Here is a 14,276-nt window from a genome sequence, read left to right on the forward strand (position 1 = left end):
AGAAGAAATACAAAAGAATCAATGAAAAACTACACTAAAGACTTACAAACAGTCAACGTGCAAAAGACAAAGTGTGAAAATACAAAAAATACAAAATAAAAATAATAAATAAATATTTAATTCAGATTATATGGCTTGTAGAGTCCATAGATTGTGGAATCAGTTCAGTATTAGGTGAAGTTTTCCAGGTTGGTTCAATAGCCTGATGGTTGAAGGATAATAACTGTTTCTGAACCTGGTGGTGTGCCAACCTAAGGCTCCTATGTCACATTCCTGTTGGCAGTAGCCAGAAGAGAAAAGAAATCAAATGAAAAAGGACAATTATCCCTCCAAAACACAGCAAATATTGGAAATCAGCTAAGAAATACTCTGCACATCAGGCACCATGTGTAGAGAGGGAAACAGAGTGAATGTTTAAGATCTCTCTCTATCTGCACAGATGCTGCCGCATCTGCAGAGTATTTCCAGTGTTTTACCATTGATTCAAAGGAGCAAAGATGCAATAGAATGACAAAACAATTTTTATACAAAATCTTTACTATTTTAACAGGCTCTGCTACCAGCTACTTTATATTTGGAATTTAATCAAAGATAATTTTAAACGAAATGACATCTTTGATTTCTGGAACTTATGGTAATATCTCAAATGAAACATCTTGCTGCTCCTCACAGTTTTGCATAAAACCTTCTGGTTAAGCTAACCTGTTTTCAATTGACTTCACGTTAAACATGGAAGCACCAGGAGAGGAATGGATGACAGTGACCGATAAGCCTCTCCAGCCTCTGTCGCTGACCCTCGCGTTCGCCATTCAAAAATGGCCAGAATGCCTGGTGACTGACGGCGTAACTAACCAATAAGAACCGCACTGTCAGGGTTAGCCCGATTATTGTCCAATCAACGGTAGCGGTAGGCGGACCCCAAGCAGCTCAGTTGCTATTTCTAAAGAGATAATCGGCTGTTTGGAGATCAGAAGAGAAATGGCGGTGGGGACTTTGTGTGAAATTTGCAGGATTTAAAGGGTGTTTGCAGAGCGTGGGTGTCTCTGAGGGCGCTTGGCTGAAAAGTTTTGTGTGGAGGAGGCGTGTGCCTATTCGAACTGCAGTGCCTGCGTTGTATTTATGAGTGAGGAGACTCGGAAAAACTACAGCGTTCTAAAGAGGCATCGTCGAGAATCTCTGCAACGGGAAGGGGGTGGAGGGGTGGGGAGAGGGAGGGGGTGGGGGGAAAGAAAACACAAGATTCTTTGTAAATGAGAAATGGAAAGTTTTGGATCACTGGACAACCGGTTGGATAATCATACCAGCCCGGTGGATTATTTGCACCAGAGGTTCGCCAATAGTTGCGAGAACACTTTCAACTCGTGGAATGATTATTTGGGTCTGACCACACTGGTGAGCAAAGCTGTCAACCAGGCGGGCAAGAGTGGGCTAGATCCGGGCAGCGAGCTTGGTTTGCAGACCCGGTCTCCCTATCTCGCTCGCTCCCTAGAGCTGAGTCACCTGCCCCTGTGCTCTCATCACGGCGACCTGCTAGACTCCGACTTGGAGGAGAGGTTCGCTGAGTTCAGCCCCTTCTCCACGAGTTCGAGCTCCCTATTTGCTTCCTCCGGGGCGGGCGAAGAGCAGCGGCACCAGCAGCGACTGGACCGAGAACAGTTGGGGTGGAACCGAGTGGACGTGATCATGATGGACGAAAAGCATCTCCCTCACCACTACCAACAGCCAACTACTCACCACCAGCGAGGCGCCAGAGCTAAGCCAGACCTGCAAATCTGCGTGTTCTGCAGGAACAACAACGAGTCTGTTACCCTCTACACCACCCATGTCCTGAAAAGTCCCGATGGAAGAGTGCTGTGCCCCATCCTGCGGAGGTACACCTGCCCCCTGTGTGGTGCTAACGGGGACAACGCACACACCATCAAATATTGCCCCCTCTCCAAGCTACAACCCTCTATCCCGAAATTGAAGAGCAGAAACTGCGTTAGCAAGAGGGTCCGTTAATAAGGACAGCGTGAGTCGAATTAAGTTCATGCCCTGAGCAACCTTCGTAGACTAATATTTGGACTTTTATTGAGAGTATTTTGAGTACGGGAAAACGTTTTATAGTGGCTGAATGTACACTGTCTAAATTTGTTTACAACCTACTATTTCTGGCGGAATATCAAGTCCAGAAACCTACCTCAGTTATATAAATACATAGTTTATGGAAATGAGAGAATGCCACAACCATTTTTTTTAAATCGGCTATGTGCATTTCGCTTTCAGAAAATTTAAGGTGACTTAACCAGTGACATATTGTAGATGTATTTTGATTTAATTAGGTTGTAAACGTTGCATAGGAAAGTGAAATGTAAAACTGTTCTAAGGACTACTAATTAGTAACTGTTAACAGTATGGGAAGCCAATAAATTTTCATGTTTTAGCAGCTCTTTTGTCTGTTTTGTTTGCGATGAACCTTCAAGTTGGTTAGAAACCAATTGTGCGTTCGACTGTCCTCGGGCGCCGCCTGGCCGTAGACAACAGTCGAGTCACAGACTTTACATTCAGTAGGTTGAAAACGATTATACACCACCCCCGCCCCGGGCCCCATCCGCAATGTGACCTATCCTTGGTGGCTTCGCACTCGGAATTAAAACTCGGTCACCGCCAGTTAATCTGGTTAGCCATGCCCGAATATTGATTGCATCCTACCGCTAGTATCATAGATAAGACCAACGGATGCTTTAACTGCCTTATAACCTAATTAAACGAGGACTAACGTGGACAATTGACCTTGCGTTTGGTTTTCCTATCCAACGTTTCAGGCGAATAATTATGTTCGTTCATCTGAAGATCTGTGCTTTAGTACTAGCTGCTTTCTCTGGGAGAAAGCAATGTTCTATATTGATGGTTGGGGAAAGGGAGAGCAGAAAGTTTGGATATTTGAATCGCTTTTGTTTCTAACTTACGTGGACTGACCTGAACTGGGAAATTCTAAAAACGTATGGATTTGAAAAAAAAATTGTCCCATTTCTAAAGTGGGATTAAATGTGCGAATTGGTAGAACTGGGGTTTTGTCTAATACAAACAAAGCGACATCAAGTCAAATCTTTTTTTAAAAAAGCTGGTCAAACAGCTTCTGTGGCAAATAACATACCACCGCTTTGGTTAACATCCAAACTAGTGTATAATCTGCAAGATGCAACAAGTAACACAATTTCATGGCACATAATTTAACATTTGACTTGATATAACTTGTATTCCAGCATTTTATTGCTTCAGTCCGTGTGTTACTGAAACAATATTAACTTTAAGGCCATCCTTCTGATCTGTATAGTAGCTGAAGGCTTGAAGGTGTGACCAGAAAACTAATTGCCGCAATAGTGGGGAGATGCGTAAACATCCATAGTTTAATGGCCGTGGGATCTTGGCAAAAAAAATTGAAAGGTAAATTTAAGACTACTCTAAATTTTCAAATAAAGTCAATTTATTTTTGACTTTCAAATCAAATGGTAAACTTAAAGGATTAGCTGTTGATTTGTGAGACAAGAACTAGATTGGGAAGTATAATATTTCTCATCTGTAATATTTGTGTAGATGTTTGGAATAATGCTACAATTATCATGAGCCAAGGAAGAGCAGCATATTTAGCAAGTGTTGTGCAATTTTAATCTCCTTTGATATCATCTTTGTTCAATAATGGCATTCTTGTTCCTGACTCGAGCCCCATTGCCACAACTTGAGCATACATCACTCTGCTACATTATTAGGAGTTAAAGTGAGGCTCTATTGTGGACGGTTATTCCTGGGAGTATTTACCCTGCATCAGTATTGAGCAATCAATTTATCAGGCATTTATTTAATTGTGGTTTGAGAAACTTTGCCTGGGGAATGAACTGCCAATATTTTCTATGTACATCTCCATATACTGGCAATTAACTAGCCATGAACATTTTGAAGTACCTTAATGTCACAAAAGGTGACATCAGTTTTTCCTCCTTCAACAAGTAGTAAGGTATTTGAAATATGGTTAGATGACCTTGGACCAAAGACACACGATTCCATGCAAGACACTGCATGATTGTATGCCTGTTTAGATAATGAATGTTGTGCCATACATTAAAACAATTAAAATTTAGGTATACAAAATCGAGAAGTATAGATAGGGTAAATGCAAATGGGCTTTTTCCATTGAGGTTGAATGGGACTACAACCAGAGATCATGGCTTTAAGGTGAAAAGTTTGAGGAAAACATGAGGGGAAACTTCTTCACTGAGAGGGTCATAAACTGCCAGCATAAGTGGCCCAACGGGCTGAATGGCCTAATTCTGCTCCTATGTTTTGTGGTCTTGTTTGAGCTCAATTTCAACATTTAAGAGAAGTTTGAATAGGTACACGGATAGCACTCCATATCCGTACTATGGTCCAGAGGACCTGTGTCTGTGCTGTATTTCTCTACCTGTTATGGCATTCTACAGAAACATGTCAAAGTGGTCAGTTTAATTGCAGGGATATTCTACAGGTTTGGGGAGGGTTTTTTTTGGCAAAAACAGCAAATTGGAGGAAAATTAATCTCCACAAAATTGTATGAAAGCACTAGCCAGATGAGTACCAGCTTTCTATTGTGGAACTCCACATTGAGGAATGAAACAAATACTACATTCAAAGGAGTGTCCCTTTTTTGCCTGCAAAAAATGAGTCATGGCTGCTTCTCCTTTATATTATTCTTTGATGTAGAGAGAAATTCAATACTCATGCCTTGACTCATCTGCCAGAGTATAAATTTATGTGAATATATTGTATTCTCTCAAGGTGTTCCCTCAGACACACTCATAATCTGATATTTATATTTATCTATAAAGATGACAAACTCAATACTGATGAGTTATGTGCAGTTGTATAAGTCACTGTTCAGCATTAAACAATTAGCAGGTGAGCAACAGCAGAATAATGGTTCTTTCAAATGTCCAAACAGCAAAAACATATAGCAATGTATATCAGAGTATCTGAGCAGTAAATCCCTCTAACAATAACATGATCTATACATGTACTTTTAATATGTGGTGATCCATTCCTTGGTATTAGTTGTCAGGAGGTTGTGAGGAGTCAAAGCATTCTAGGCAGCTGGCATCTGGACAATGCATAGCAACCCCAATTACTATGATTCATGCCTTTTTTTGAGTTGGGGATAGTAGTCTGGATTGTTAATGCTTATGTAAACTTCATGCTGGATATATAAAGTGCATATGCTGTTGACCCTTGAAGAACTTGTTTTGCAATGGCTGCCCGCGCTGTTGTACTTTAAGACTTCTTTTGTAGACACATTTATTGAATAGTGTCTAAAAGCATAGAAGCAGGCTACTGTAATTAGAGTCCTTGTCCAGATTTTTTAAGAAGGCCAGTTGTGGTACAGGTAAACATAAACGAAGGAAATAATTTCTGCTCAAGCAATTTTCTGAAACCATTCCAGAAACTACTGATTCTTTACTAATCCCAATATTGAGGATACAAGGTTTTTTCCCCAGGTATACAATACGAGATGAAGGTACATATTAACTGCTAGAAAGCTAATAATGGCGGGCAAAGAAGCCTTTGATAAGGTGCCACATTAGGGTTAGGGTGATATTTAACAAGAGCCCATGGTATTACAGGAAAGATGCTAGCATGGATAGAAAATTGGCTGACTGGCAGGAGAAAAGTGGGAATAAAGGGAGTCTTTTCTGGTTGGTTGCCAGTGACTAGCAGTGTGCTGCAGAGGTAGATGTGGGATTGCTTCTTTACATCTTATACCAATAATTTGGATGAGGGAATTGAAGACTTTCTGGCCAAGTTTGCAGACTATACAAAGATAGATGGAGGGGCAGGTAATGTTGATGAAGCAGGGTGCCTGCATAGGATTGGGAGAAAGGGCACAGTGGCAGATGTAATATAGTGTAGGGGAGTGCATGGTAATGCACTTTGATTGAAGGAATAAAATTATGGACTGTTTTCTAAATGGTGAGAAAATTCAAAAATCTGAGGTGCAAATGGACTTGGGAGCCCTTATGCAGGACTCCCTAAAGGTTAACTTGCAGATTGAGTCAGTGATATGGAAAGCAAATGCAATTGAGAAAACTAGGATACAAATGCAAAAATGTAATGCTGAGGTTTTATAAGGCTGTACAGACCACCGTGGGCAGTTTTGGGCCCCTTTATCTATGAAAGGATGTGCTGGCATTGGAGCGGATTCAGAGACTGTTCATGAGAATGATTCCCTGGAATGAAAGGGTTAACTTGAGCTTCTGATGGCCTGTGCCTGTACTCACTGGAGTTTAGAAGAATGAGGGGAAAAAATATATCAAAGAACAGACATAGAGGCTGTTTCCTATATTGGGGAAGGCTAGGACCAGAGGACACGGTCTCAGAATACAGGGACATCCATTTAGACCAGATACGAGGAAAAATTTCTTTAACCAGTGGGTGGTGAATCTGTGGAACTCATTGTTTCAGACAGCTGTGCAGGCTAAGTCATTGGTAATATTTAAGGTGGAGGTTGATAGGTTCTTGATTAATTAGAGCATCGAAGGTTATGGGGAGAAAGCAGGAGAATGGGGTTGAGAGAGAGAGAATTAATCAGCCACGATGGAATGGCCTAATTCTGTTATGTCTTATGGTTCAAGTTCAGTGAATGATAGTGAAGCCTTAGCCAAACTAAATTGATCATCTACTAATCCAAATATTTCATTCAAAGAATTTGAAATAGATTATATTTGAACAATGGTAATTAGTTTGACTAGGAATTCATAAGAAGCACATGCACCCACTAAATATGCCATTAGAAAACCTACTCATTGTCTGATGCTGGATTAGGCTGTAGGACAGTTTTGTGGTTACTTTTTTTTTATAAACATCATTTGTGCTTATGACCATGCTCTTCTCACTGTTGCCTTTAGAAAGGTGGTACAGGAGCCTCCTTCAGTACTCACACCACCAAGTTCATGACAGTTACTACTCAACATTCAAGCTCTTGAACTAAAGGAGATAACTGCACTTGCCCCATCACTGAAATGTTCCTACAACCTATGGCCTCACTTTCAAGGACTCTTTCTGTCATGTTCTCTACTTAATTTATTTGTTTTGTATTTGCTCAGATAAAACACAAGTAAACCAAATTTCTGCAATTTGCATTTCTTCTCTACTGTTGGCTCAAGAATCACTTAAACAAACTTCTTATATTCCACTTCCTTTACTTCTGCCAGGTTAATCTTATAATTTCTCAGACAGCATAGTTGAGGTCTGGGGATAAACTCAAACCAGACAAAGTGGAAGATAATTCATTTTAGTCCAACCAAAGTTGTTCTCTGCTATACTTCAGCAACTGGAACACTATGTTATTAGCAAAAGGCAAGCCAATTTCCTAAACTGGAGAGAAAAAAAATACTTCCAAGACATCAGATATTGTGATAATATGCAAAAGCAAGCCAACCAATTACGGGACTCTTACTTGTCAAGTTCAGCAATCCAGTTTCCAAGTTGCTTATGTTAACAAGGTAATGGTGGGTTGTGTGACACAGCATTACCATACTCTTCGACAAAAAGACTAGCAACAAGTTTGTGTACATTAGCTGCAGGTCCAAATAATAAAACTGACAAACATTTCAAATTAGCATCTCTTCAAAAAAAAAATTGTAATAGCTGTCAAATAGTACACAGCAAGCTAATTTAGCTAGCACCCTTATATAGGTTTTTAATCTTGACTTTTCTGATGAAGAGTCTACTGCTACTGATGGTAAAGAAATTTTCAATTATTTTCCTCAACTGTTCAAATCTGCCTTAGTGCTTAAATTACAAATTATCACTTAGACACTCAGCTCCAAATCCACAGAGGAAACAAAATTAATGCTTCATAAACTTTACCCTACAACATTTAGGACTCTATTCAAATGAATAAAAACAGGCACTATGCACAAGTTATTTTATTTGATCTTTTTCCCTCCTTGAACAGACTGCAGTGTAATAGTCTGCAACACAATTACTAGAACAAATCTGATGGGGAAAACCTTTATTTGAAAGATGGGAACAAAACTAGATCTGAATCAATTTAATCATCCAAATGAAAAATAAAGCAAACCTGAGCAAAATTTCTCTGAACTGCAAGATTTAAATAATGTGACATTTTAAAAATATGTTCACACAGTCTACAGTATGACAGCTGACATACTGGCAACAAATAGTTGTATATTAAAAGCCTTAAATCACACCTATGTAATACAGCGAGGCTACTTTATCCAAATCAGTTGATAAAAATTGAGATTCAGGTTTGATGTGCATTTTTCTTTCATATTACAGCTGCATACATAGAATGCCAGTGCTGTTCATTTACCATAATGTTACCAAGTGACAAGCTGACAAGTAATAGGAAGGCATTGTCCTTTCACATGACAGCTGCACTGGATGCTAATTGTATTCCCTTACTGCCCTTGTTGTCAACTGATAGGCTGACTTAGTAAAGGAAATGCTTTGACATGCAACAGGTGTTTCACTTTGCAGGCTTCTATCATTGTAGTTGCATGATCGGCTTGTATTAAGTTGGCTGTACTAAAATAGATACATGCGTACAGTTTAACAAATGTCAATTTAATTGTTAGCTTCAAAAAGATTAAGCCATAAAGTTACTATAATTCAGATTGAAAAGGATTCAGCCTGTAAACAGGACACTGATGTACTTTTAGCGGCGTACTGTAGTCCAGCCTTCTTCATCAATTTCATTTTTGATACGACGAGGTGTCTCTTTCTCCTTGTCAGCTCGCCAGGCTGATTTTTCTTGGTCACTGTCCTTATGTGACAGACCTTTGCTGGGTGTACCCTTTATCTCCCTGTCATCCTGGTTTTCAGCTCTTCGATCCTCACCACCACGTCGCCAGGCACCTACTGAAAATAAAAATCTAGGTAAGTATCATTGACTGAGAATTCAAGAATCATTTTACTTTGAATCAAGAAGGAAATCACAACAAATTAATATTTGACATGCAGCAGGAGAGCACTTAATCTGAATTTGTTAAGACTCATGTGACTATTCATCCTCAAGCCTGAGTGTTGGCACTTATTCCATCTTTACTTTTATGGGCTAGAATCATAATATTTCACAGCACAATCTGATTCACAAACTTTGCAACTAGAAGCCACTGTGGCAACTATCTTGCCTTTTCTTTTGGTACATTTCCAAATTTAAGTAAAGCTCAGGGCTAACAACAGATTGCAATGTGAAAGGTGCAGAAACATCATGTCCAGTCAGGTCATCATGATGAATAAATGGTGTCATATACCATTTGCTTGCATTCTTCACCATTCCAACTACAAACTCCAAACCAGAATTGCCTCACAATATGCTACAAAAGAGATTAAAATGAACATTGAACACTTATGCACAAGATTTATACAGATTTTAAAGATATTAGCAGAGCGTTAAAAAACACAACTTACGCAAATCGCTGTGGGGATAAAGCTGGTTAACCCTATTCTAATGAATAGAGCATTAAGTTTAAGCATTAAGCAATAATTAAGCATTAATATTATTCTGCTCTTTTACCCTCTTCTCGATCGCCCCTAACAGGTGGAGCACGACGCTCTGGCTCGATTTTACGATCCCTTATGTCTCGGCGTTCACGGAAGTCTCTACGATCTCGGTCACCATCCCAGTCATCACGCCGAGGAGAATTTCTCCAATTACCAATCTCTTCAGAGCCACCACGTCTCCAAGGGCCTTCATCCCTGTCTCTGTATAGCAAAATCTATTATGTTCATTTGTAACATTAATATAGTGAGAATGGTTACTTATGTATGTGTAGTTCAAAATATTTGTCCCTATATCAATGTTTTGATTTCCCGTTTACCTCCATTCAAATACCTAACATGGTCCCAGAAGAAATCATTTTTCTTTCAGCTAATAAGTAAATTCTGTACCAATGGATGCAAAACTGGTTGATCAATTCTGCAAGACCACCACGTTTAAGCAATATGTTGAGCTATTCAGATATTTGACTCTTTGTGGAGTTAACATCTTACCTGTGTAGAGTTATGTAACCACAGTGAGGTCAGTAGTAATTGGCCTTATACTTAAGAGTTAAGCCAACAGTGAGAGAAGTCTGAGCCGCTTGCCTTTTTGGATCCCAAGTGGACCATACTTCTGTTGATGCTGGTAAACAGCACCCGGCTTTCCTGCCTACACACAACAACCTGCTGGATTTGATCTCACAGTTCACATGTTAACAGCTATTTAGCCACAGTACCAGAGGATGTTCATCTGGATTCTAACACTGGGAAAAACAAAATGGCATGGATGAAGAAAAGAACCACTTTGTTTAAAAATGTACAGCTGAACATTTCACTAAAAACTCTTCAAATATGTAATGATAATATGAAATGAAAATTGGGGCGTACACCAAAGTAATTGCAATATTCAATTGCCTGGCAAAGATCCACCTCAACAATTATTTATGAAAAAAAAACAAATAAACATGCTCTCAATACTTAAACATAAACCAATCTATCATAATACATTTAAAGTAACTTCAGTTAGCAGATTGTCTAATAAGATGAAGGAAGATTGTTATTAATCCACAAGCTACAAACCTAAATGTCGGACGTCGATCCTGATCTCGATCCTGATCCAAGTCACGCTCTCTATCCCGGTTATCTTCCGAAGACCTGATGTCTCTAGGTGGGGCCCAACTTTCTTCACGTGCTTTTTCTCTCTCTCTCCATCCACCACCTCAAATTCAAAAAGAAAATTATATTTTCTTTCAGGTAAATTATACATTATATGGATGGAATTAATATAAACCACAAATGCCTCAGTGAAGTTAAATCCAGAACTAACAAAATATTTTGTACCAGGTCTCTCAAGTGGTCTCCATGGGCCGGGTCTTGAATCGTCTGCACGCCGAGGGCCCCTGTCATCATCTCGGCGAGGTGGTCTGTCATCATCCCTCCAAGATCCCCGGTCATCATCACTTCTTCTAAACAACATACTCCGATCGTCATCGCCTCTCCTGAACAGTGGTTCCTTATCATCATCTCGTCGGATTCTGTCCTCTCCCCGACGGAATGCAGGCCTTTCATCTTCAAAAGCTCGGCTTTCTCCTCGGCGCCATTCTCTAAGTGTGTGGTGGTGGGGGGGGGGGGGGGAGGGGGGGAATTGAAGACAAGGCAGATTTCACAATTTTACCCATCTGTAAAATGCAATATTTGAAACAGTGTGGAGAGAAAACTTTTTAATGGAACCAACAGCAAGAATGAGAGTAGAGACCTTCCGGAGGGGAAAAGAACTCTGAAATGGGATGTCAAGAGTAAATTCATACATGTGAAAGAATGAGGTGCAAAGTACACCAAATGGTACAATTCTGAAATCCAATAATATCAACTGCATAATACCTGTATTTTGAAAATAGTAGGACATACAGTTGAAGCTTAGAGTTATGTAGCTTCGTAAGTAGGTGTGAAACCAAGACAATATTGGCAAACTTTTAGAAGTCAACGGATCGACTCCATAAATTGACTCGGTAAAATATTCAAAATACAGCATCCAATTCAGGGTACACTCTTTTAGGATGCAAGATCTTGAAAGGACTAGAAAATTACTAGGTATCAAGGATGGAAAATTCAGTTGCACTGAAATATGAGAAGCTGGATTCTTAAAATAAAGACCATAAGACAAAGGAGCAGAAGTAGGCCATTCGGCCCACCGAGTGTGCTCCGCCATTTTATCATGAGCTGATCCATTTTCTCCTATTTAGTCCCACTCCCCCGCCTTCTCACCATAACCTTTGATGCCCTGGCTACTCAGATACCTATCAATCTCTGCCTTAAATACACCCAATGACTTGGCCTCCACTGCTGCCCGTGGCAACAAATTCCATAGATTCACCACCCTCTAACTAAAAAAATTTCTTCGCATTTCTGTTCTGAAAGGCGCCCTTCAATCCTTTAGTCATGCCCTCTCATACTAGACTCCCCCATCATGGGAAACAACTTTGCCCCATCCACTCTGTCCATGTCTTTTAACATTCGAAATGTTTCTATGAGGTCTCCCCTCGTTCTTCTAAACTCCAAGGAATACAGTCCAAGAGCGGACAAAGGTTCCTCATATGTTAACTCTCTCATTCCCGGAATCATTCTAGTGAATCTTCTCTGTACCCTCTCCAACGTCAGCACATCCTTTCTTAAATAAGGAGACCAAAACTGCCCACAGTACTCCAAGTGAGGTCTCACCTGCGCCTTATAGAGCCTCAACGTCACATCCCTGCTCCTATACTCTATTCCTCTAGAAATGAATGCCAACATTGCATTCGCCTTCTTCACTACTGACTCAACCTGGAGATTAACTTTAAGGGTATCCTGTATGAGGACTCCCGTCCCATTGCATCTCAGAACTTTGAATTCTTTCCCCATTTAAATAATAGTCTGCCCGTATATTTTTTCTGCCAAAGTGCATAACCATACACTTTCCAACATTGTACTTCATTTGCCACTTCTCTGCCCATTCTTCCAATCTATCCAAGTCTCTCTGCAGACTCTCCGTTTCCTCAGCACTACCGGCCCCTCCACCTATCTTCGTATCGTCAGCAAACTTAGCCACAAAGCCATCTATTCCATAATCTAAATCGTTGATGTATATTGTAAAAAGAAGCGGCCCCAACACTGATCCCTGCGGAACACCACTGGTAACCGGCAGCCAACCAGAATAGGATCCCTTTATTCCCACTCTGTTTCCTGCCAATCAGCCAACACTCTATCCACATATGTAACTTTCCCGTAATTCCATGGGCTCTTATCTTGTTAAGTAGCCTCATGTGTGGCACCTTGTCAAAGGCCTTCTGAAAATCCAAATATACAACATCCACTGCATCTCCCTTGTCTAGCCTACTGGTAATTTCCTCAAAAAATTGTAAAAAGGTTTGTCAGGCAGGATTTTCCTTTAAGGAATCCATGCTGAGTTCTGCCTATCTTGTCATATGCCTCCAGGCACTCAGTAACCTCATCCTTGACAGTCAACTCCAACAACTTCCCAACCACCGATGTCAAGCTAACAGATCTATAATTTCCTTTTTGCTTCCTTGCCCCCTTCTTAAATAGCAGAGTGACATTTGCAATCTTCCAGTCCTCCGGAGCCATGCCAGAATCTATCGACTTTTGAAAGATCATCGCTAATGCCTCCGCAATCTCCACAGCTACTTCCTTCAGAACACGAGGGTGCATTCCATCTGGTCCAGGAGATTTATCTACCTTTAGCCTATTCAGGTTCCTGAGTACTTTCTCTGTTGTAACTGTGACGGTGCACACTTCTCTTCCCTGCCACCCTTGAGTGTCTGGTATACTGTTGTCTTCCTCAGTGAAGACTGAGGCAAAATACTTGTTCAGTTCCTCTGCCATCTCCTCATCTCCCATTACAATTTCTCCAGCATCATTTTCTATCGGTCCCATATCTACTCTCACCTGTCTTTTACTCTTTATATACTTGAAAAAGCTTTTAGTATCCTCTTCGATATTACTTGCTAGCTTCCTTTCATAGTTAATCTTTTCTCTCTTAATGACCTTCTTGGTTTCCTTTTGTAAGGTTTTAAAAACTTCCCAATCCTCTATCTTCCCACTAATTTTTGCTTCCTTGTATGCCCTCTCTTTTGCTTTAACTTTGGCTTTGACTTTTCTTGTCAACCACGGTTGCATCCTTTTTCCACTCGAAAATTTCTTCTTTTTTGGAATATACCTGCCTTGCACATTCCTCATTTCTCGCATAAACTCCAGCCACTGCTGCTCTGCTGTCTTTCCCACCAGTGTCTCTTTCCAGTCAACTTTGGCCAGTTCCTCTCTCATGCCACTGTAATTTCCTTTACTCCACTGAAATACCGACACATCAGATTTCGGCTTCTCTTTTTCTAATTTCACAGTGAACTCAATCATGTTATGATCACTGCCTCCTAAGGGTTCCTTCACCTCAATCTCTCCAATCACCTCCAATCAAAATAAAGGGAATTGAGACAAATTTTTGATGAGAGATATTGATGGAATTGATAGGAAGGCCTTAACAATCAGAGATGATGGTGTACTTGTTTATTTAATACAAAATATACACACATTTTGCATAGTGATTAACACCATTTCACAGTTCTAGTTCAATCTTGACCCAAGGGAGTTGACAGAAATGAGAGAATGACAGGATTAGTATTACTGGTCATAAACATGGTGTGCCAGTGATCCTGTTTCTGTGCTACTATCTATAAATATAGATAAAATACTAAAATCAAAGCATCAGGCTACTG

General features: G+C 40.2%; 2 protein-coding genes across 3 annotated transcripts in view; one reads left to right on the forward strand and one right to left on the reverse strand.

Moving 5' to 3' along the window:
- The first annotated feature begins 1,257 nt into the window (after positions 1 to 1,257).
- Positions 1,258 to 2,361, forward strand: LOC140185852 (nanos homolog 1-like). The gene has a single exon (XM_072239636.1). The coding sequence runs from the start codon at positions 1,258 to 1,260 to the stop codon at positions 1,999 to 2,001; it is 744 nt and encodes a 247-aa protein (XP_072095737.1). The 3' UTR covers positions 2,002 to 2,361.
- Positions 2,362 to 8,005: 5,644 nt separating this feature from the next.
- Positions 8,006 to 14,276, reverse strand: part of eif3s10 (eukaryotic translation initiation factor 3, subunit 10 (theta)) — a 66,477-nt gene continuing 60,206 nt past the window's right edge. The window contains exons 19-22 of one of the 2 annotated variants that reach the window (XM_072239635.1): positions 10,852 to 11,114; positions 10,591 to 10,729; positions 9,548 to 9,735; positions 8,006 to 8,886 (exon numbers count right to left, since the gene is read on the reverse strand). In XM_072239635.1, the coding sequence (XP_072095736.1) occupies positions 8,687 to 8,886; positions 9,548 to 9,735; positions 10,591 to 10,729; positions 10,852 to 11,114 (790 nt within the window). In that variant the 3' untranslated portion in view covers positions 8,006 to 8,686. Of the gene's footprint in view, positions 8,890 to 9,547; positions 9,736 to 10,590; positions 10,730 to 10,851; positions 11,115 to 14,276 lie in introns of both variants that reach the window. The other variant, XM_072239634.1, reaches the window with a different exon arrangement.

The sequence above is a fragment of the Mobula birostris genome, chromosome 21, assembly GCF_030028105.1.
Source record: "Mobula birostris isolate sMobBir1 chromosome 21, sMobBir1.hap1, whole genome shotgun sequence".
Classification (NCBI taxonomy): domain Eukaryota; kingdom Metazoa; phylum Chordata; class Chondrichthyes; order Myliobatiformes; family Myliobatidae; genus Mobula; species Mobula birostris.

Excerpts from the sequence above, each read along its gene's own strand:
- LOC140185852 (XM_072239636.1), top strand. The coding sequence starts at position 1,258 with ATGGAAAGTTTTGGATCACTGGACAACCGGTTGGATAATCATACCAGC.